The sequence below is a fragment of the Hypanus sabinus genome, chromosome 29 (assembly GCF_030144855.1).
Source record: "Hypanus sabinus isolate sHypSab1 chromosome 29, sHypSab1.hap1, whole genome shotgun sequence".
Taxonomy (NCBI): domain Eukaryota; kingdom Metazoa; phylum Chordata; class Chondrichthyes; order Myliobatiformes; family Dasyatidae; genus Hypanus; species Hypanus sabinus.
The window spans coordinates 22,834,432-22,855,109 of record NC_082734.1 but is presented as its reverse complement, the minus strand read 5'-3'; the positions used below and the strand labels follow the sequence as shown (position 1 = coordinate 22,855,109).

Here is a 20,678-nt window from a genome sequence, read left to right as displayed (position 1 = left end):
ACAACCCTGACCAGTAAAACAAAATTGTTATGGAAACAGCAATGAAGAATCCTGCTACATCTGAGTGTGACGGTACTCCGGGGTCTCCACCCAGGGATTGCATGGCTGACAGTAGTGAAAACTGACACGATGAAGGAAGCCCTGAGCACCACCAGAGATGGAGGACCTTCATTGCTGCCTGAAACGCCAGCGGCATAACGGCCAGTAAATAAGGATGAAAGTACACAGGGAATGTCAGAGGCACTTTTTTATATATATACACAGAGAGTGGTGAGTGTGTGGAGGGTTGGTGGTACAGTCAGATACATTCAGAGCATTTAAGAAACTCTTAGAAGATAGAAAAATGGAGCACTATGTAGGAGAGAATGGTTAGAATGACCTTGGAGTTGTTTAAAAAGTCAGCACAACATTGTGGGCTGAAAGGCCTGTACTGTGCTGTTTCTACGGCCCTCTGACATTAATAGAATTGCTTCGCCACCGACCAGGTAAGATACGTGCTCAGAGACTGTATTTTCCAAAGACAGAAATAACCAAAAATGCCAGTGTGTAATTGTTTTATTTTCCCTGAAAATATATATGGGTGACATGAAACAGCGTTGTACGTTCATCGTTACACAGCTGAGAGTCGGCACATCCATCTCAAGGGGAAAAGGTTGCCGTCACTCCCACAATCCTTTGCTGTCACAAGAAGACCGTTGCCATGCATTGGAAAACTGAACTGAAGCTACCTGTGGGTCATAAGGTGAGAAGTCAGATCAGGTCAACTTGACAGAACACTGTAATTGTTAAGAACTGGAATGTAGTAGAATGAGGGAAGATTTGATAGGGTAAATGCAAGCAGACTTTTTCCACTGAGGTTGGTTGGGACTAAACTAGAGGTCATAGGTTAAGAGTGAAAAGTGAACTATTTAAGGGGAACATATGGGGGAACTTCTTCACTCAGAGGGTGGTAAGATTGTGGAACAAGCTGCCAATGGAAGTGGGTTAGATTTAAGAGAAGTTTGGAGAGGTACATAGATGGGAGGGGTATGGAGGGCTATGGTCCAGGTGCGAGTCAATGGGACTAGGCAGAACAACAGTTCAGTACAGGTTAGATGGGGTGGATGGAGAAATTTGATAGGAGAGGAGAGAGGACCATGGGAGAAAGGGAATGAGGAAGGACGCAAGAGAGAGGTAATGGGCAGGTCCAGAGAAGCAAAGGGGAAAGAAGGGAGCCAGGATAGGAAATAAAAAAATGCAGTTATATAGGACCCTTACCATTGTAAAAATCCCGAAGTGCTTGATAGACAATTAATCAGATAAAAGTAGCCATCGATTCAAAGACGGAAATATTAGGACAATTGACAAGAAAGTGGATATCAAGGAATGCTTTGGAAGAAGAAATGGACGGCTGGAGGCATTTTAGGAGGGAATACCAGATCTTAGAGCTTGGATGGGTGAAGGGGCGGTGGGCAACAGTGAGACAAAGGGGGTCTGTGCATTAGCATAACAATCTACAGCGCCAGCTTTAAGTCAGGGGTTCAATTCACACCACTGTCTGTAAGGGGTTTGTATACTCTCCCCATGACTGCGTGGGTTTCCTACTGATGCTCCACATTCCAAAGACATACAGGTTAGGTGCGGTCGTGCTACGTTGATACCGGAAGCGTGGAGACACTTGCAGGCTGCCCCCAGCACATCCTCAACCCAGTTGGCACGTTCCACTCTACGTTTTCACGTACGTGTGACAAATAATGCTGATTGTTCTTTAAATATGGGTAGGTAAATGGGACTGGTTTAGAGAGGCATCTTGGTCAGAATGGATGAGTTGGGCCAAAGTGTTGTATGACTCCTACTGCCCTATATCACAAAAAAGAGTAAGGAAAATGTGATTGGGTGAACAAGGGACGGTTCATAAAATCTTCACTTACCAAGCCATTGCAATGCATAGAAAGCACCTTACTGGGGAGCTGTAAGAGAATTAGAATAGAAAACACCAATATTAGAAGTGTTTTTGGTCATTGTGAACCTCTTCTGTCCTATTCCAAGAGCACAGTACAGCCATTATCAAATTGTTACCCATTCAAACATGTAGCCAACCAGAGATTATCAACAGACTCGGTCATCGTCAAGTCAAGTCGCTTCTGGTCCTTCAAAGATATCACTTAGACTAGGGCTTTATCAAAGAGCAACTTTATTCACCATACCCATTTACATGTGTTAGGAATTTGCTGTGGTGTACTGATCAGAGCAGGACATGCAACAAAAAGCAACATTTAACAATAACAATAAATAATAATAAAACAAAAAATAACAATTTATTTTCATATAAAATAAATTTAGAGGTTAAAGTATAGATATGGAATAAAATGTGCATAAATACATAAACATCATGAACTTACAATGTAAACAGCATTATAAAGAATGGTTTAAAATGTTTACAGAGCAGTGACAGGGTAATAGAAAGAGGGGGTTAACTAGAATAAATGATCACATTTATTGCCTGGGGGAAGTGCCTGGCAGTTTGTGGGGCAGATATTCCCTGGAACGTCAGAGACAGAGTGGGGCAACCTGATGAGATCATGTGGGGCACAGACAGGGTAAAAGCACAGAGCCTTTCTCCCTGGGAGGAGGTGCTAAACACAAGAGGGCATAAGTTTAAGATCAGAGGCCAGAGTTTAAAAGCGGAAGCTTCTTCACTGCCGGAAGTAGTGGTTGAGGTGGGCACATCGGCAACATGTAAACACCATCTAGATAGACAGGAGAGGCTTAGAGGGCTCTAGCCAAACGCGGGCACATGGGACAAGTTTAGATGGGAGATGTTCAGATCATTCAGCATGGACAGGCTGGGACAAAGTACTTGTTTCCAAGTTGTGTGCCTCTATGACTCTTAAGTTCAAAGATTCAAAGTTTCAAGCTACGTTTGTAATAGAAATACGCGTACAGCGTGCAACTTTGAGGTCCGTCTTCCCGCTGGCAGCCATAAAACAAGGAAAAACCATGGAACCCGTTCAAGAAAACATCAAGTATCCAATGCACGAAAAAAGAAGAAATTAATCAAATGGCAAAAAGTGAGCAAACATTAAACGTCAAACCAGGAGTCCAGGAGCATTCAGTTTTCTTCAGTTCAGTGCTGTGCTGCTAGCCGGCTGCAGGACGCGGGGCAAAGCGTTCTTCGCTGAAGTGCCTCACACCACATCAATCACCCCGATCAAACCCCTCAATAGCAGCGAGGAAAAAAAAGAGGAACCAGAATCCAGGACCACAAGCGACATAAACCCCAAATTCCCCCCAAACAAGTACACGGCCTCTCTGATCAATCCACGTAATATGGATCCCAAGACTCCTGCACTTTCCGCGGACAGCAGCTAACGAGAGGGAAAGGAAGGCAGGCAGGGGCGAACATCCTCAAAAACTTCAACCTTGCTTGACGCCTCAATTGAAGAAAAGCAGTGGAGTCGATCGTGGGCTCGCACCCTCGGTCAGAGCGAAGCAATGGAGTTGATCGTGATTCCCGTTGCCAGACTGCGCACTCCACTCCAAACCTCACCGTTCTCCCTCGGAGACAGCAAAGTGCCAGATCGCCCAATCAGCCCAAAGACACACCATCAGATTATAAACCACAGGTTCCAATCGCACACAGCTTTGTCACAGAATCGCAAAGAAGAAGTAAAAGATAAATTTTGTAAACTATCTGCAGGGCATTGGTTGCATTGTTCGTGGCACCAGCTTGAACATGAATAGTTTATTTTGAAAGTTGAGTTTATTGTCACTACATACTGTACGTACACTGAGGTACAGGTACTTAAAGTAGCACTACAGACAAGAACAAGGTCTTAATCCAAAAATAAAACCTACTATCAGAGAAGCTTCCATGGTCGTGCAAGAAGTGGCCCATAATGTCCTGTTGCTGAGGTATCGTTAAGGTTGTGCAGGTCGGTTCAAGAACCTGATGGTTTAAGGAAAGTAGCTGTTCCTGAACCTGGTGTGGTAGAACTTCAGGTTTCTCTACTTCCCGCCTGATGGTAGCAGTGAGAAGAAGGCACGAGCCAGAGGAGGACAGGTGCCATATTCTTAATATGGTGGCTTGTGTAGATGTTGTCAGTGAGACCATCCTATCTGAACCCCACTGATACCAGATCACTGCCTTAATCCCCACAGGACTGGTGTGGAATGGCTTGGCCTGGTATGGAAACCCCAATGCCCAAAAGCAGAAAAGCCTATAAAAATAGTGGATGCAGCCCAAACCGTCACCTTTGAGCCCATTCACGAGGAGGACTGCCGCAAGAGAGCGACATCCATCATCAAGGGCCCTCACCATCAGCCCATGCTCCCTTCCTCCTATTGGCATCAGGAGGTTGAGTAACACTTATTATCCTGAACATTCATTACCCTTCAACTACCAGACTCCTGAACCAGCATGGATAACGAATGATTTAGAGATACAACACAGAACAGGCCCCTCCGGGCCTCGAACCACTCCGCCCAACAACCTACAATTTCACCCTAAGCCCAAGCACAGGACAATTTATGATGACCAATTAACTTACGTCTTTGGACTGTGGGAGGAAACCAAAGCACCCGGAGGAAACCCATGCACACACAGGAAGGAATGTAGAAGCTTGCTTACAGAAGATGCCAGAACTGAACCCCAAACTTCAACAGCCTGAGTTGTAATAGCGCTGCACTAACCACTACGCGCACTCACCACAACTCTGAACCATTTCAGCCATGGCTCTTCAACTCAATTCCTTTGTATTATTTATTATTACAAGTTGAGCACCCCTCATCCAAAAGCCTCTGAAGTCCAAAATTTTTTCGAGCGCTAACATGACATTACACATGGAAAATTCCACAAGGTGCTGGGAAGGTTCGCAGGCACCAGGCATGTCTCTGAACAGCACAAGCAGCTCTGAGAAGTGAGCACACATAACCTGAATGGGGCCCTGTTGGCGACAGTCTGTTTTCAGCAGTCATCTGAGCCAGACCTTCGTGCATCAATCGCAGTGATTACCATGTGTTTTCTGCTTGTTCTCTGCTCAGTGCTGTGAAGATATTGCTGAGGATGTCACAAAAGCTTGCAGTTACCCCTACGGGTAATAGTGAAAAGAAGAGGAAACATTTCGTCGTGATGTTTATCTAAAACACAGAAAGTCAAGTTGTTGGACAAACTTGACAGCAGTGTAAGTGTGAAGCCCCAGACAGAGGAGCATGATGTTGGAATAAACACCAGCTAGAACCTGAAGAAACAGAAGAACAAACCGTTGAAGTTCAATGCTGAAAGTAATGAACAGAAGTTAATGAAAAATAGGAAAACACAGCATAAAGCAAAAAATGAAGATCTTGATTGTGTATTGAAAGAGTGGATTCGTCAGCATCAGAGTGAACATGCTGCTTAACAGTACGCTGATCACGAAACAAGCAAAGATCTATTATGACGAACTGAAAATTGAAGGCAATTTTGAATATTCAGCAAGCTGGTTGCTGAAATTTAAGAAAAAGCACCCATTAAGTTTTTAAAGATTTCTAGTTACAAAGCATCTGCTGATCACAAAGCAGCGGGGAAATTGAAGGTCTGGAGCAGCAAGCATTCATAACAGAACAAAAAAAATGTCAGTTTATAAAATCAAAGAAAGATCGCTATGACAAAAACCCTGGTTAATGAGGCAGATGACACTGGAAGAAACATTTTAAAATGTCACCCAGCGCAGTGCCTCCTCATCCCCACAGCATCCACTGCCAAGTCCCTCAACCACTTCTGATATTCCTCCTCACAATGACGTACCCGCTCCATCAAGTTTCTCAGAACTGATGTACTCGCAGTGTTTGGAGCTGCACTTCCCTTCTTTTGTAAGCGACGATCACCACGGGTTTTTTTTTTGGCACTTACAAAACATATTATTTTTGCGTGAAATCTGAATTTCATCTCCACCTAAAATCCAATGTTTGAGTGCAACATGACCAGCATCATTACTGTGTTAAAAATAAAATGTTGGCTTTTTTCACAGTTTGCATGACATTTACTTATAATTAAATTTAATATTTTGTTTTTATACCTTACATAAAACCTAGGAAAATGCAAATACAGTGTACTGTAAACTTTTAATCAAAACACAACATCGTCGGTGGAGACTGAAAGCCTGCTGGCTCCCGATGCTGTTTTGCTGCTTTTGTTATCCTAGTGCACCCATTATACTCAAGGCTTGTAATAATTTTTACTGTACACATATGTATTGAATAAGTGTAAGGCAAAGACTGCTTTCCAGTAGCATATAAATTCAGAGTTGGGAATGATGGCGATGCCAAACGGCCGCTAACTGTCCACCTGGGCGGCTGAAGTAGTGATAGCTTTTCTTCCTGATGATTCAATGTGCACGTTATTGTTTCATGCACAAATTTATTACATAAAAATACCTTCAGGCCAAATGTGAAAGCTGGATACTTAATGTAATGGATTTTGCATTCAGACTTAGGTCCCATCTCCAAGTTATCTCATTACACAGATGCTATTATTCCAAAATCCAAACACGAAATATTTCCAGTACTAAGCATTTTGGATAAGGGATGCTCAACCTGTATTGTTATTAATATTAATATTATAATTTATTTGCACAGTTGCCTCCTTTTGCATATTAGTTCTTTGTCAGTCTTTCTCACTGATTCCACTGTATTTCTTTGTTCTACTGTGAATTCCTGTAAGAAAATCAATCTTAAGATACTATATCGTGACATATACTGTGGATTCTAGTTAATTAAGCCATCAGATAATCAGGATAGCTGCTTATTTGGAATAATTCTTAAAAGAACAAAAACTAGTTGAGAAAATAATAGGGATTCCATACATTTATTTGGGACAGTATGCTGCTGAATTGGGGCATGAGGTTGCTGCCGAAGTTTCTAACCAGCATCGATCGTGTGCAATTGTGTGGCCGCTAGACCCTACACCATGCTTAGAACAAACAGTTTTTAAATAGCATCAGTTACGTGTGTGTTCAAAAAGCAAAGATTTTGTCACCCAGAGTTGGTGAGAAATAAGCCATAAGACAATTCAGAACTGTTTTGCTCACTGCAGCATCAAATATTCAGGCTTCAAGATGCTAGATATGGCTGTGAGTGGAAATCAGATGTTTTCACTACCTCAACACGTGGGGAGCTATGAGAAATTTGAAGATATCAACAGTTACCTTGAATGTTACAATGAAAATGAAGATTTGGAAGATGCAATGGTTGAAAGTTTTGTATGAAGACAGTCCATTATCAGCACTGGGTGTCTATGCTGAATTTGTTCATTTACTCATTTTTTATACTTGTTTTAACAATTTCCATGAAACTTCAGCTAATTGGCGTTTAATTGGGCCAAAATGTGCTGAAATGTCCAAATTAAAATTCACTATATACACTTTCATAATTAAATTTCCTTTTAACTTTAAACTGTATTTACCCAACGGAGATAATAGAGAACAGCAACGAGGGAAACTGTTCGTACCTCTCACTTCCAGTTTGCATTCCACTTCATCTTCCCCCAGTTCGTTGACGGCCTTGCAAGTGTAGCTTCCGCCATCGAAGGAACTGGGTTTGCGGATTTGCAGTGTCAGGACACCTTGGTTGTGTTTCATCAGGAATTTGGGGTCATCTCCAATCACCATCTTGTTCTTCATCCAGATAATCTTTGGCTGCATTGGGGGAAAGTGAGTTGTGAAGATGGATCTAACAAAGTGAAGGGGGTAGGCAGCAAGGCAGGATGGGAAGGAGGAACCACGGCAACCAGCCAGCCAGGTCCCTTTCATAGCCGCAGCACCACCCAAACAAATCCCTGCTGGTCCTGCATCATTTCTCCCATTGGCCCAGTATATACTCAGTGGCCACTTTACTGGGTGCGGGACGTGCTGGGAGGCTAGTGCCCATGACGGAGCTTTGCAACTGTCCCGTGCTGCGTGGCCCTTTACCAGATGGTGATGCAACCAGTTTGAATGCTCTCCATGGTACATCTGCAGAAACTTGCTGACACACCAAGTCTCCTCAAACTCTTAATGAAGTACAGCCACTGTCACGCCTTCTTTGTAATTGTATCGATAAGCTGGACCCAGGGTAGATCTTCACAGGTGTTGACACCCAGGAAGTTGAACCTGCTCACCCTTTCCACTGCCGATCCTTTGATCAGAGACTGGTGTGTGCTTCCTCAATTTCTTCTACCCGAGGTCCACAATCAGCACCTCTGCCCTCTCATTAACAAGGCGTTTTCGTCCACAGAACTGCCACTCACTGAATGTTGCACCATTCTCTGTAAACTCCAGAGACCGTTCTGTGTGAAAAGCCCAGGAGGTCAGCAGCTTCTGAGATACTCAAACCACCCCATCTGGCACCAACAATTAGCCAACAGTCAAGGTCACTTAGATCACATTTCTTCCCCGTTCTGATGTTTGGTCTGAACAACAACTGAACCTCTTGACCTTGTCTGCATGCTTTTTATGCGTTGAGTTGCTGCCACGGGATTGGCTGATTAGATTGGCGTTAACGAGCTGGAGTACTGGTGTTCCTAATAAAGTGGTGACTGAGTGTAGTATCCTCAGTTAATATCCCAAATGCAACAGCCCCATTGACCAGCACCTGGACCACAGCCCTCCATAACTCTCCCATCCATTTACTTATACAAATTTCTCTTACATGTTGCAATCAAACACCATATCCACCACTTCCACCGGCACTCCATCCCACACTCGTGCCACCCTCCTCGTGAAGAAGTTCTCCCTCAGGTTCCCCTAAAGTATTCCATTTTTCACCCTTAGCCTTTGACCTCCAGTTCTAGTCTTGCCCCAACCTCAGTGGATAAAGTCTGCTTGCATTTACCCTAGCTATACCCCTCAGACAAGGGGGCATAGTTTCATGATAAGGGGCCGAATAAAGTAGTTTTCTTTCTGTAGAATATTGAATCTCTGGAACTCTCCACTCCAGAGAGGGATGGAAACAATATGATCAGAAATAGTTAAAGAGAAGGTAGACTCATTTTCAGAAATTGGAGAATTGAGGACTACAGGGACCTGACACAGAGATGGTTCAGCCATGATTGTATTGGAATGATGGGTGGGGGGTCCTAAGGGGCCAAGAGGACTACTCCTGCTCCTACTGAATTGTGTTCTGGTGAAAATACAGGGAGGAATTTAATACAAATGACTCTGCACCATAGGAATATGCAGAAACATGCTTAAACCATCACTAAGACTCTCTTTACATGGGGCTCTTGGTCCATTAAACATGTCTTTTGGACTATTGCAGAGGTGGTATTGCTAGAACAAATGAGATACTCACTTTGGGAAAGCCTCGGACAGAGCAGCTGAGCTTCGTCGTGTAACCCGCCACAACCGAGCGATTCAACAGAGGCTGGGTGAACTTGGGTGCATGGCTAAAGTCATGCTCCTTGTACTCCAGCTTTGTGTAGTTCTTGGCTGTGTCGCAAAATAGGAGCAAGTTAGATTCCAACCTGGTATGTTTTTTTTTCCATGCTCTCCAGTACTTGAACATCACCGGGTGCTTGCCGCAGGCCTGGATGCGGATGCGAACTCACCCCGCTAGGGTGTCGCAGTAGCGTACCAGTTAGCATAATGCTATTACAGCCCCAGTGATCGGGGTTCAATTCCTGCCACTGTCTGAATTGAACAGAATAGAAAAGAACTTCGTTGTCTTTGCTCAAAACAATGAGATTATGGTGCTACTCTGCAAAGCAGATATTTACAATACATGCAGGACGGCTTAATTTAAAAAACAACTCTTGGAACAAGAGTGATTGCCAAGCCAGGGTCTAGCATTATTCAGCTGCACAGCAGCCCCTGGGTAGAAGCTGTTTTTAAGCCTTACTATCTTGACTAATATGTTACTGTATCTCCAACCAGATGGCAGGAGATCGAACAGACAGCTCTGGGATGGGATGGGTCTTTAATGGTGCACCGTAGGCATCGAGAGTTGTAAATTGTCTCCAGGTCCAGTAGTTCAATCCCATCGATGAACTGAGCTGTGCTAATCACCCGTCCGTAAGGAGTTTGTACATTCTCCCCATGACCCAGGTACCCTGGTTTCCCCCCACATTCCAAAGATGTATGGTAGTGTTTTAATTTTAATATTTCAGTAATATTTGAGTAATCATATGTATATATTGTTTGTTTAAGCATTATTGTTCATTTAAATAATTCATTATGGACTCTGTAAAAGACAGGAAATGTATACGTCACAATGCTACCATATGATATGTGGGCACCTCGCTTAAAGTAAACCCAAGGTTTTACTCACATTTCGGACTCCCGCGTCGTCCTTTGTTTACAAAACAGAGCAGGTCTGGGTTAGTAAGTTGTGGGCATGCTGCGTTGGTGCCGTTGGCATGGCAACACTTGCAGGCTGCCCCCCCCCCCCCGTACATCCTCGGACTGTGTTGGTCGTTGTTGTAAAACAATGCATTTCACTGTACGTTTCGAAGTACAAGTGACAAGTAAAGCCAATCTTTGTATCTTTAAATCCATGCAATCCATCAGCTACCGCAGGGACAACCGTGACACTTACATTCTTTCTGGATGAAGGCCGTGTCCTTCGAGACGCGTGGACTATCGCTCAGGCCACAGATGTTCTCACTGAAGACGCGGAAGTAATACTCATTACCCATGATGAGATCGGAGATGGTGCAGCTGGTTTTACGATTGTGCTCGTACACCGTGAACCATTCCTAAACGCAAAGGGTGGAAATATTTTTACTGTTTGTTCAAACCATCAGACCTGAAAAGCAGTTCAGCGTTCAATCCAGGTAAAGTTCACTCAAGGTTTCCCCTCGACTGATTCACCTGCGATCTCCTTCTTGAACAGATCTTGTGGACATTAAAGATAAGCTTTTGATCTCTCGGTATACCTCGCCATGCCCTTTACCCTTTCCTATCTACCTGCACTGAACTCTCTCTGTTACTGTAACATCCATACTTTTATACATTGAATTGCCACCACATGATTGGCTGATTAGGTATTTGCATTAAAGAGCAGGAGCACCTAATAAAGTGACCGCTCTGTGTACATTCTGCACTCTGCAACTGTTTTCGGTCTTGTACTAACTGATGTAATTGCAGCTCAGCACATTGCAGAGGGCAGCCACCCTTCTAACACTTCTTGCTACCCCAGTGAAGCAGCCAGATTAATCAAAAACCCCAGACACTCTCTCTTCTCCCCTTTCCAATCGGGCAGAAGACACAAAAGCTTGAAAGCACAGCCCAACAGGCTATAGGACAGCTTCTAACCCACTGTTATAACACAATAGAACAGTCCCCTAGCTTGATAAGATGGATGCTTAACTTCACAATTTACTTTGTCATGGGCTTGCACCTTAATGTCTGCCAGCACTGCACTTGCTCTGTAAGTGTCCCTCACACAAACTCTTCTCCCTCCTGCCGTCAGGCAAAAGGCACCGAGGCATTCGGGCTCTCCCGACCAGAATGTGCACAGTTTCTTTCCCCGAGCTATCAGACTCCTCAATACCCAGAGTCTAGACTGACATCTACATCATTTATTATTATATTGAAATTTGTCCTCTACTGTGTCTGGTGTCTCATTTATTATTTATTTATTAATTATTGTACTGCCCTGCACTGTTTTGTGCACTTTATGTAGTCCCGTGTAGGTCTGTAGTCAAGTGTAGTTTATGTGTTGGTTTGCGTAGTCTTGTGTAGCCTTGAGATGTCTCACATAGTCTAGTGTGGTTTTGTGTCATTTCATGTGGCACCATGGTCCTGGTGGAACTTGTTTCATTTTTACTGTGTACTGTACCAGTAGTTTATGGTCAAAATGACAATAAAAAGTGACTTGACTTGACTCGACTTGAAGTACAATGGTTTATTCTGCATTCTTTCATTGTTTTCACTTGTGCTACCTTGATGAAATGATCTATCTAGAATCCAAGCAAAGCTAAATTCTCCACCATACCCTGGTACACTTAACAATTACAAACCAGTTTCCCAATTAGACCCATGGGGTTATACAGCACGGACACAGACCCCACAGCCAGACTGGCCCCTGCCATAGAGCAACACACACTAAAAAAGCTAAAGGAACTCAGCAGGTCAGTCAGCATCTACGGAGAGAATAAGCAGTTGACATTTTGGGCCAAGATCCTTGTCCTGTGCCTTACTCTGATTGTCGAAAGCCGCTTCTGTTGTGATGGGTTAGTTTAGAAGCTCCAGCTGCTTTTCCCATTGGATAGGTGCCTTGCGTCCAGTTTCAAACATCCTGGGGACATAAAACTGCACGTGGAAGGGGCTCTCTCTTTTCCTTTGTTTAAGGCAAGACGACTGGGAGGTATGCACTGTGCGCACTTTCAACCAAGTACGTTTGTTGCATATTAAGCTTTGTAGTGTCTGTAGCTCGGGGAACATGAATGTTTGGTTGAATTTATACTGCTTGTAAATAAATGGTTAATGTATCTATTTGAAGTCAGTGCATTTGCTGTCTCACTTGCCTAGGCCTGCGGATCTGATTCAACATTACAACCCTTCATTGGGACATCTTAGTATCACTGTGTCTTTGTGCAGACAAGTGTCTGTGTCCTTGGGATTGTGTGTCTGACTGTACAAGTGTGTGCACATGTACGTATTACGTGACTGTTTATTCTTCTCCATAGATGCCGCCTGACCTGCTGAGTTTCTCCAGCATTTTGTGTGTGTTGCTCTGGATTTCTGGCATCTGTCGATTCTCTTGTGTTTATGCCACAATATATGGCCATTCCCAACATGCCACACTCACCATGGTTTTCTTGTCAGCTTTCTGAATGGTGTAGCCAATGATTTCAGAGTTGCCGTCATCCTTTGGTGGTTTCCACTCTATGCCGGCATTGAATCCCCAGACATCGGTGATCTTTAGGGACTCCGGAGGTCCCGGCTTCTCTGAAATGATTTATGCAAAAGGGAATTCAAGGAAAAATTGCAGACTGCTTCCAGGAATTAAACCTAAATTTCAAAGTGAAATTATCATCAAAGTACGTACAGTATGTGTCACCGTGAGGTTCATTTTCTTGCAGGCATTTGCAAGAAGATAAAGAAACACAACACAATTTATGAAAAACTATACATAAACAAAGCCTGGCAAACAGCCAATGTGCAAAAGAAGACAAATTATTTATTGTGCAGGTAATAAAAAAGTGAATAAATAATAATGAGAACATGCCCTGTTATCAAAAACTATTGGAGGGGGATACACAATGCCCTACAAGACATCTTTAAATGTGAAATACCCTTAGAGAGTAAGACCACATATTTTGGGTATATACCTCAAGAATGGTTGAAAAGAGATAAATATTTAATGAATATACTGTTGGTGGCTGGTAAAAAGACTCTTACTAGGAAATGGTTATCACAGGAGAGCCCAACTTTAAATACATGGATGGAAATTACAATGGACATTTACAAAATGGAGAAGATAACAGCATCTGTTAATCATAAGCTGGAACAATTTGATTCATACTGGGAAAAATGGTTTAACTACATAATGCCTCATAGGCCTGATTTTATTCTCACAGATCAATGAATCTGTTGTAAAAAAAAATCACTCCCTACTTGTACATAGTTCTTTCCTTTTGCCTGTTTTTTCTTTCCACTCTTTTCTATAAGTGTATACCTCAGATAAATACTATGTGGAGATTTGTGATATATATGATATATATGTACAATATCTGAAATACATCTTATGGAAATGTTTGTTTGACGAACTTCAATAAAAAAATAAATTACAAAAGACAACATGAGCTGGTGAGTCCCTTGAGAGTGAGTGTGTAGGTTGTGGAATCAGTTCAGAGTTGTGGTCTGTGAAGTTACCCACACCAGCTCAGCAACCTTACAGTTGTAGGGTAAGGACTGTTCCTGAAACCGGTGGTTCATTGATGAATTAAAGCTGGCAAGCACAGTGATCATCATTTGGCCATTAGTGAGAAATTCCTCTACTTTTTAACCGTAACTCCTTTCATTGCATGACTGACAAGAGTATGAAAAGCCAAAGGTCATGGGAAAAAAAAACAGGTTGATGGGGTTAAAGAGGCCAAGTTTGGAGTATTGTGTGCAATTTTAATCACCCACCTACAGAAAAGTATTCATAAGATTCAAAGAGTACAGATAAAGTTTACAGGGATCTTGCCAGGACTCGAGGCCCTGAGTTCTAGGGAAAGGTTGACTGGGTTAGGAATGGACTCCCTGGAGCTCAGGAGAACGAGTAGAGATTTGATAGAGGTATATAAAATTATGAGTGGGATAGAGAGGTTTTTACACTAAGGGTGGGTGAGACTAGAGCCAGAAGTCATGGGTTGACAGTGAAAAGTAAAATATCTGATGGGACCTGAGGGGGAACTTCTTCATTCGGAGGATGGTGTGAGTGTGGAATGAGTTGCAAGTGGCTGTAATGGATGTGGGTTCATTTTCAACTGGAAGGGAAGTTTGGGCAAAATGAGAGGTGTATGGACGGCTATGGTCCAGTGGTTAATGGGACGAGGAACAATGCATTCTTGAGGTACCTCCTTCCCTCTGCTAGCCTGCAGGTCACCCTGGGCAACGCGCAGCACTAGACCAGGTGGTGGATGGTCGTTTGAGCAGATGGTGCACATCACAAGTCCTGGTTCTGCGACCACTGACACCAGGCTGACGATCTCTGAAGAGTATTGATAATGGCTGGGGTGACCTGTCTTGTGAAGACACTCCCCGGAAGGTGGCAGTGGCAAACCGCTTCATGGAAAGTCCATGATTGCCCATGTCGTATGACATGGCACATAACAAAGACATGAACCAATCAGACCATACACTTTTCTCATCACTTACATTGGGGGGGACCATAGAGGAGGCTGAAGACTCATGTTCAATTATTCAAAATGAACTTGTTCCCTACCACCATGGTATTTCTGAACGGTCCATGAACACTACCTCACTATTCCGCTTATGCATTATTTATTAATTTTTGTAATTTATAATTTTTATGTCTTGCACTCTCCTGCTGCCACAAAACAATAAATCTCACAACATATGTCAGTTGTTGATTCGGATTCTGAGTCTGAGACGGTTTGGACAGTCCGCTTCGGGAACCACTCTAAAGGACCCACCATGTCCTTTTCCTACCAGGCCTGCAGGACGTCCCCTGCTGACCACTGCACAAAGGACGTGGCCAGAAGGGTTTCTCTGCAGGAACTTTTCTGCGAGTAACTTCCAACGAGGCCACGTCCGTCCTTCGCAACACCAGGGGCAGAGAGAGCCTCAGACTGTTGTTTGGTTCTATGTAAAGCCTGACGCAGAAGGGGCCACCAGGAAGAGGATGACCTTGGGTACACCTTTTCCTCTGATCTCCAGAGATCCGTGCATTGCAACCTGGGGGATGCGCTCCACTCCAGATTCCCCAGAGGAAGCGGAAATTGGTTTGGGTGTCTAAAACAGTGGGAAAGCAGGGTACAGACCACAGCCGCCACATGGAGAAGCCCTTGCCCTCCATTGAGTGGAGCCCACATTTCATACTTCTCTTGGCCCCTGATGCTACAGCCAGGTTTTGTCAACTGCTCCAACTCCTCTGTTCCCTTCATATCATCAGAGCCGAAGGCAAAGGAAAACAGCAGAGGCCATGCCACTTATGAAAGAACATGGCCGCATTCTTCCTGCTGATGGCTATGGCCTCCAAGGCCAGTTGAGACTTGTTACAGAAGATGGTCTTATCATCTATGTACAGGAAGACATTCATCTACTTTTTTCTTAGCCATTGGGTGATACATCTGTAGGATTCATTGTCACAGACAGCTGTGGAGAGCAAGTCTTTGGGTATATTTAAAGTGGAGGTTGATAGGTTCTTAGTTAGTCAGGACATCAAAAGGTAATGGAGACAGGAGAATAACCATATAACAATTACAGCACAGAAACAGGCCACCTCAGCCCTTCTAGTCCATGCCGAATGCTTACTCTCACCTAGTCCCACCGACCTGCACTCAGCCCATAACCCTTCATTCCTTTCCTGTCCATATACCTGTCCAATTTTTTTTTTAATGATAATATCACACCTGCCTTTACCACTTCTACTGGAAGCTCGTTCCACACAGCTACCACTCTCTGTGTAAAGAAATTCCCCCTCATGTTACCCCTAAACTTTTGCCCCCTAGCTCTCAACTCATGTCCTCTTGTTTGAATCTCCCCTGCTCTCAATGGAAAAAGCCTATCCACGTCAACTCTATCTATCCCCCTCATAATTTTAAATACCTCTATCAAATCCCCCCTCAACCTTCTACGCTCCAAAGAATAAAGACCTAACTTGTTCAACCTTTCTCTGTAACTTAGATGCCGAAACCCAGGTAACATTCTAGTAAATCTCCTCTGTACTCTCTTTATTTTTTTGATATCGTTCCTATAATTCGGTGACCAGAACTGTACACAATACTCCAAATTTGGCCTCGCCAATGCCTTATACAATTTTAACATGACATCCCAACTCCTAAACTCAATAGGATTGAGAGGGATAATAAATCAGCCGTGATGAATTGGGAGAAAGGATTTGATGGGTTGAATGTCCTAATTTTTCCCCTACGCCTGTCTGAGTGGCCCCACTGCCAGGTCATCATCACTCATGTCTGCATCATTCCTGATGGATTCGGCCAAATGCTCGACACAACCCCCATACAAGACGGGGGAGAGAGGACAACCTTTCATGACTCCTGTTCTTGCCAGGAAACTCAGCATCCAACAACAACACCTGCTGGAGAGGGAGGAGCAAATTCCCAAATGACAAGTAACTGTAAAACAACCAGTCACCTGATCCATCGTCCTCATCTGCTGTGCCAGTAAATCATCCTCTGGCCTTTTACAAACTTGACCTTTGGTGTTTAGATATCCTATAGGTCACATTTTACAGGGGTTATTGGAAATTGGGATTTGTCCTTTAAAGACCTTTGAATTACTCTGAAATATCCTCGTAGGGAAAAGGAGGAGGTTCCTTTAAATGAAGATGTCACATCCCAGGCATTCTCTCCTCTCCCCCCGATACAAAAGCCTGAAAGCACGTACCACCAGGTCTTCCACTGGTGTTGTTGAGCTGAATTTTACATGTTGGGCTCAGTGCACAGGGAGGGGATGGAGTTACTGACAAATTTCTGTAATGTTATCTTGACAGAAAGAACATCAGAAGCCTGGCGTCAGCCACATTCTCTCGCGGGAAACAACGTGCTTACTGGAGACAGGGATTGTACAAGTTTAACAGATGTGTGAATCAAAGAGTTTCTGCTCCGGAGACAAAATCTTATCTCGGATTTTAAGTAACAAGTCGTTATAGATCAAAGAAACATTCTGATCCTTGAGATCTTTCGCTTCCAAGTTTAAAGATTAAAGATTAGCTTTATTTGTCACACGTACATTGAAACATACCGGGAAATGCATCATAGGCGTCAAATCAAATCAACGGGGATTGTGCTTGGCAGACTGCAAGTGATGCCAGGCTTCCAAGTGCCAACATAGCATGCCTGTAACGCTAATCCATACATCTCTGAAATTTGTGAGGAAACCGGAGCACCCTGATGAAACACAAGTGTGTCTTCGAAGAGGAGTTCGAGAGCTGGAGAGATGCAGGGAGGAATTTCAGAGCTGAGAGCTTGGACAGCTTAAGTGTCCATGGGGTAACGTACAAACTCCTTACAGTCAGTGGAGGTAACTGAACTCCAATCTTATAGCTGACACTGTAAAGCACTGCACTGGCCGCTACCCTACCAAGCCATTCCACTTTATACCACGAGATTGTAGGATACAGGAGCAGAATTAGACTACTCGGCCCATCGAATCTGCTCCACCATTTCATCATAACTGGTCCATTTTCCCTCTCAGCCTCAATCTCCTGCCTTCTCTCTGTGTCCCTTCATGCCCTGACCAATCAAGAATCTATCAACCTTTGCCTGAAGTATACATAAAGACTTGGCCACCATAGCCGCATGTGGCAACAAATTCCACAGATTCACCACTCTCTGGCTAAAGAAATTCCTCCTCATCTTCATTCAAAAAAGACACCACTCTACTCTGAGGCTGTGCCCTCTGGTCCTAGACTCTCCCATCACAGGAAACATCCTCTCTACATCCACTCTATTGATGCCTTTCAATATTCAATAGGTTTCAATTATGTCACCCTTCATTCTTCAGTGAATAGAGGTTCAGTGCCATCAAATGCTCTTCATATGGCATTCCGTTCAATCCTGGAATCATTTTCGTGAACCTCCTTTGAGCTCGCTCCAGTGTCAGCATTTCATTTTGTAGAGGAGGAGCTCACAATACTCCAATACCGTTGTCCAACCCATCTTCAGCTGTCCAAGCTCTCTCTGAAATCTCTCCCTGTATCTCCCATCTCCTCTTCCAAGTCACTCGGAGCCTTGTAAGTAGTTTTGGGTCCTATATTTAAGAAAGGTTGTGCTGGCACCGAGAGTCTCGAGTAGGATCACAAGAAGGACCGTGGGCACAAAAAACATTTGAGAAATGTTTGATGGCTCTGGGCCTGTACTTGCTGAAGTTTAGAAGAATGAGGGAGGACCTCATTGAAACCTATTAAATATTGAAAGATCTAGATAGAGTGGATGTGGAGAGGATTAGTATTGAGGAGTCTAGGATCAGAGGGCACAGCCTCGAAATACAAGGACATCCCTTCTGAACAGAGGTGAGGAGGAATTTCTTTAGCTAGAGAGTAGTGAATCTGTGGCCAAGTCACTGGGTGTATTTAAAGCAGAGGTTGATAGGTTCTTGATTAGTCAGGGTGTCAAAGTTATAGGAAAAAGGCAGGTGCATCCTTTTGGAATGGAGATGAGGAAGAATTTCTTTAGCCAGAGAGTGGCAAATCTGTGGAATTTGTAGCCAGAGATAGCTGTGGTGGCTAAGTCTTTCTATATATTTAAGGCAGTGATCGATAGATCTTGATTGGCCAGGGCATGAAGGGATACAGAGAGAAGGCAGGAGATTGGGTCTGAGAGGAAATGGCAGAGCGGACTCAATGGACCAAATGGCCTAATTCTGCTCCTATATCTTATGGTCTTACGGAAAGTGCGGTTGAGAGGGATAATAAATCAGCCATGATAGAACGGTAGTGCAGACTCATTGGGCCGAAAGGCCTAATTCTGCTTCTATGCCTTACACTCCTTAAAAGCTTCCTTCTGGTCAAGTGTACCTATATTCCCATTTTCGAATCGGTGTCTAATTTTATCTGATGAACTGGCTCTCTAGCATCTTGGGGTGTTGACTAAGACGAGGGGCCTGTGTAAATACAAGTGGTTATTATTATTCCACGAGGGATGCAAAGGTGTCCTTGACAAGTGTAGTGTGCAGGAGCTTTAGCAGATATTGGCATGCAGAAATTATGTCGACTTTACACAAGCCACGGGTTTAGTGGCCTTGGGCAGTAAGTGTGTTGTCAGACACTGAAATAGCTCCAATTTTACCTAATCAAAATTCCGCACATTTGATCCCTCCCTTTGGGTCTGGCTGTCCTTAAATCAATCCAGAGTTTTACATTCAATTACTTCATGTAAACAAATCCCTCCTGGCACCAGTGTTCTGTCTTTGCTCTTTCAATTAAAGAGTCCTTGTGTCCTTAATAGAAGGTTAAGTTTCCTCAAGTACCAGACATGCCCTTACATTTACCACAGTTTTATTCCTTTCCAGAATATTTCACTTTTCTCGGAACAGATCCAAGCCCAGTATTGTCAGTGAATGGGGTTCATTTCCCACTGCTGTCTACAAGGAGTTCGTATGTTCTGTCCGTGATCTTGTGGACTTTCTCAGGTGCTCTGGGTCCTATCCATATTCCAAAGACATAAGAGTTCAGGTTAGTAAGTTGTGGGCATGCTATGTTGACACCAGAAGCAATTGCAGGCTGCCCACAGCACATCCTCAGACTGCGTTGATAGTTGACACAAAAATGTCTGGATGTTTTAACGTTCACGTGACAAATCTTTCATCTTTTTTTTAAAACAAAAGGTCCTCTTATAAAAAAAACTCAGCTCAAACATTTGATCTAGAGATTCTCTAATGCATCAAGTTCCTGTCTCAGCCACAACAAATCAGAGAGGTTGACACCATGAGGGGTAACTGAGGCTTCCCCAAGTAGGAGGGAGGGTCATCCCAGAACACCCGAATCTGTTCTTCATGTGGTTCCACACCTCTCCCTCCTCAAAGCACCTCTCCATCCTCACCAAACTTCCACTCGATCCCAGACAGGGATCATTGGCTCCCAGATGGGGAACACTGCCGTGTCAGCTCTTAGGCCCCTCGACAGCCACATTCTTCATCATCTTCACATTCCCTGCTAATCTCTGATCTTCATCACTTCAGGTTTGAAAGCAGATATGACAGTGGTGTATAAGAGGCATTTAGTCAGATAAATGAACATGCAGGGACTAGAGGGGTATGATTCATGTACAGGCAGTTACTGTAGATTCAGTTTAATTGGGCTGGCACATATACCCGAATTGGCACCGACACTGTGCTGTACTCTTCAATGTTTTCATATTGCTCTGAATGGCCTAATTCTGCTCCTATATTTTACGTCTTAAGGAACTGAAATTAATTAATCAATTAAAATGAATTAATAATATAATAAGAAAATTAATTCTCTGTATGGGGTAGAGAGTCATGAAGTTTCAACCACTCTGGTTTGCTGGTGGACTCACACAGATCTGTCAGTCCATCCCGTTACTTATA

At 43.6% G+C, this 20,678-nt stretch overlaps 1 protein-coding gene across 1 annotated transcript in view; it reads right to left on the bottom strand.

The window, feature by feature from the left end:
- Nucleotides 1–545: 545 nt before the first annotated feature.
- The window catches only part of LOC132383130 (myosin-binding protein C, fast-type-like), a 104,518-nt gene continuing 84,385 nt past the window's right edge, over nt 546–20,678 (bottom strand). Inside the window, exons 26-31 of the mRNA XM_059953954.1 lie at nt 12,745–12,884; nt 10,528–10,687; nt 9,286–9,422; nt 7,466–7,652; nt 1,911–1,949; nt 546–728 (exon numbers count right to left, since the gene is read on the bottom strand). Coding sequence (XP_059809937.1) covers nt 1,939–1,949; nt 7,466–7,652; nt 9,286–9,422; nt 10,528–10,687; nt 12,745–12,884 — 635 coding nt within the window. The 3' untranslated portion in view covers nt 546–728; nt 1,911–1,938. The remainder of the gene's footprint in view (nt 729–1,910; nt 1,950–7,465; nt 7,653–9,285; nt 9,423–10,527; nt 10,688–12,744; nt 12,885–20,678) is intronic.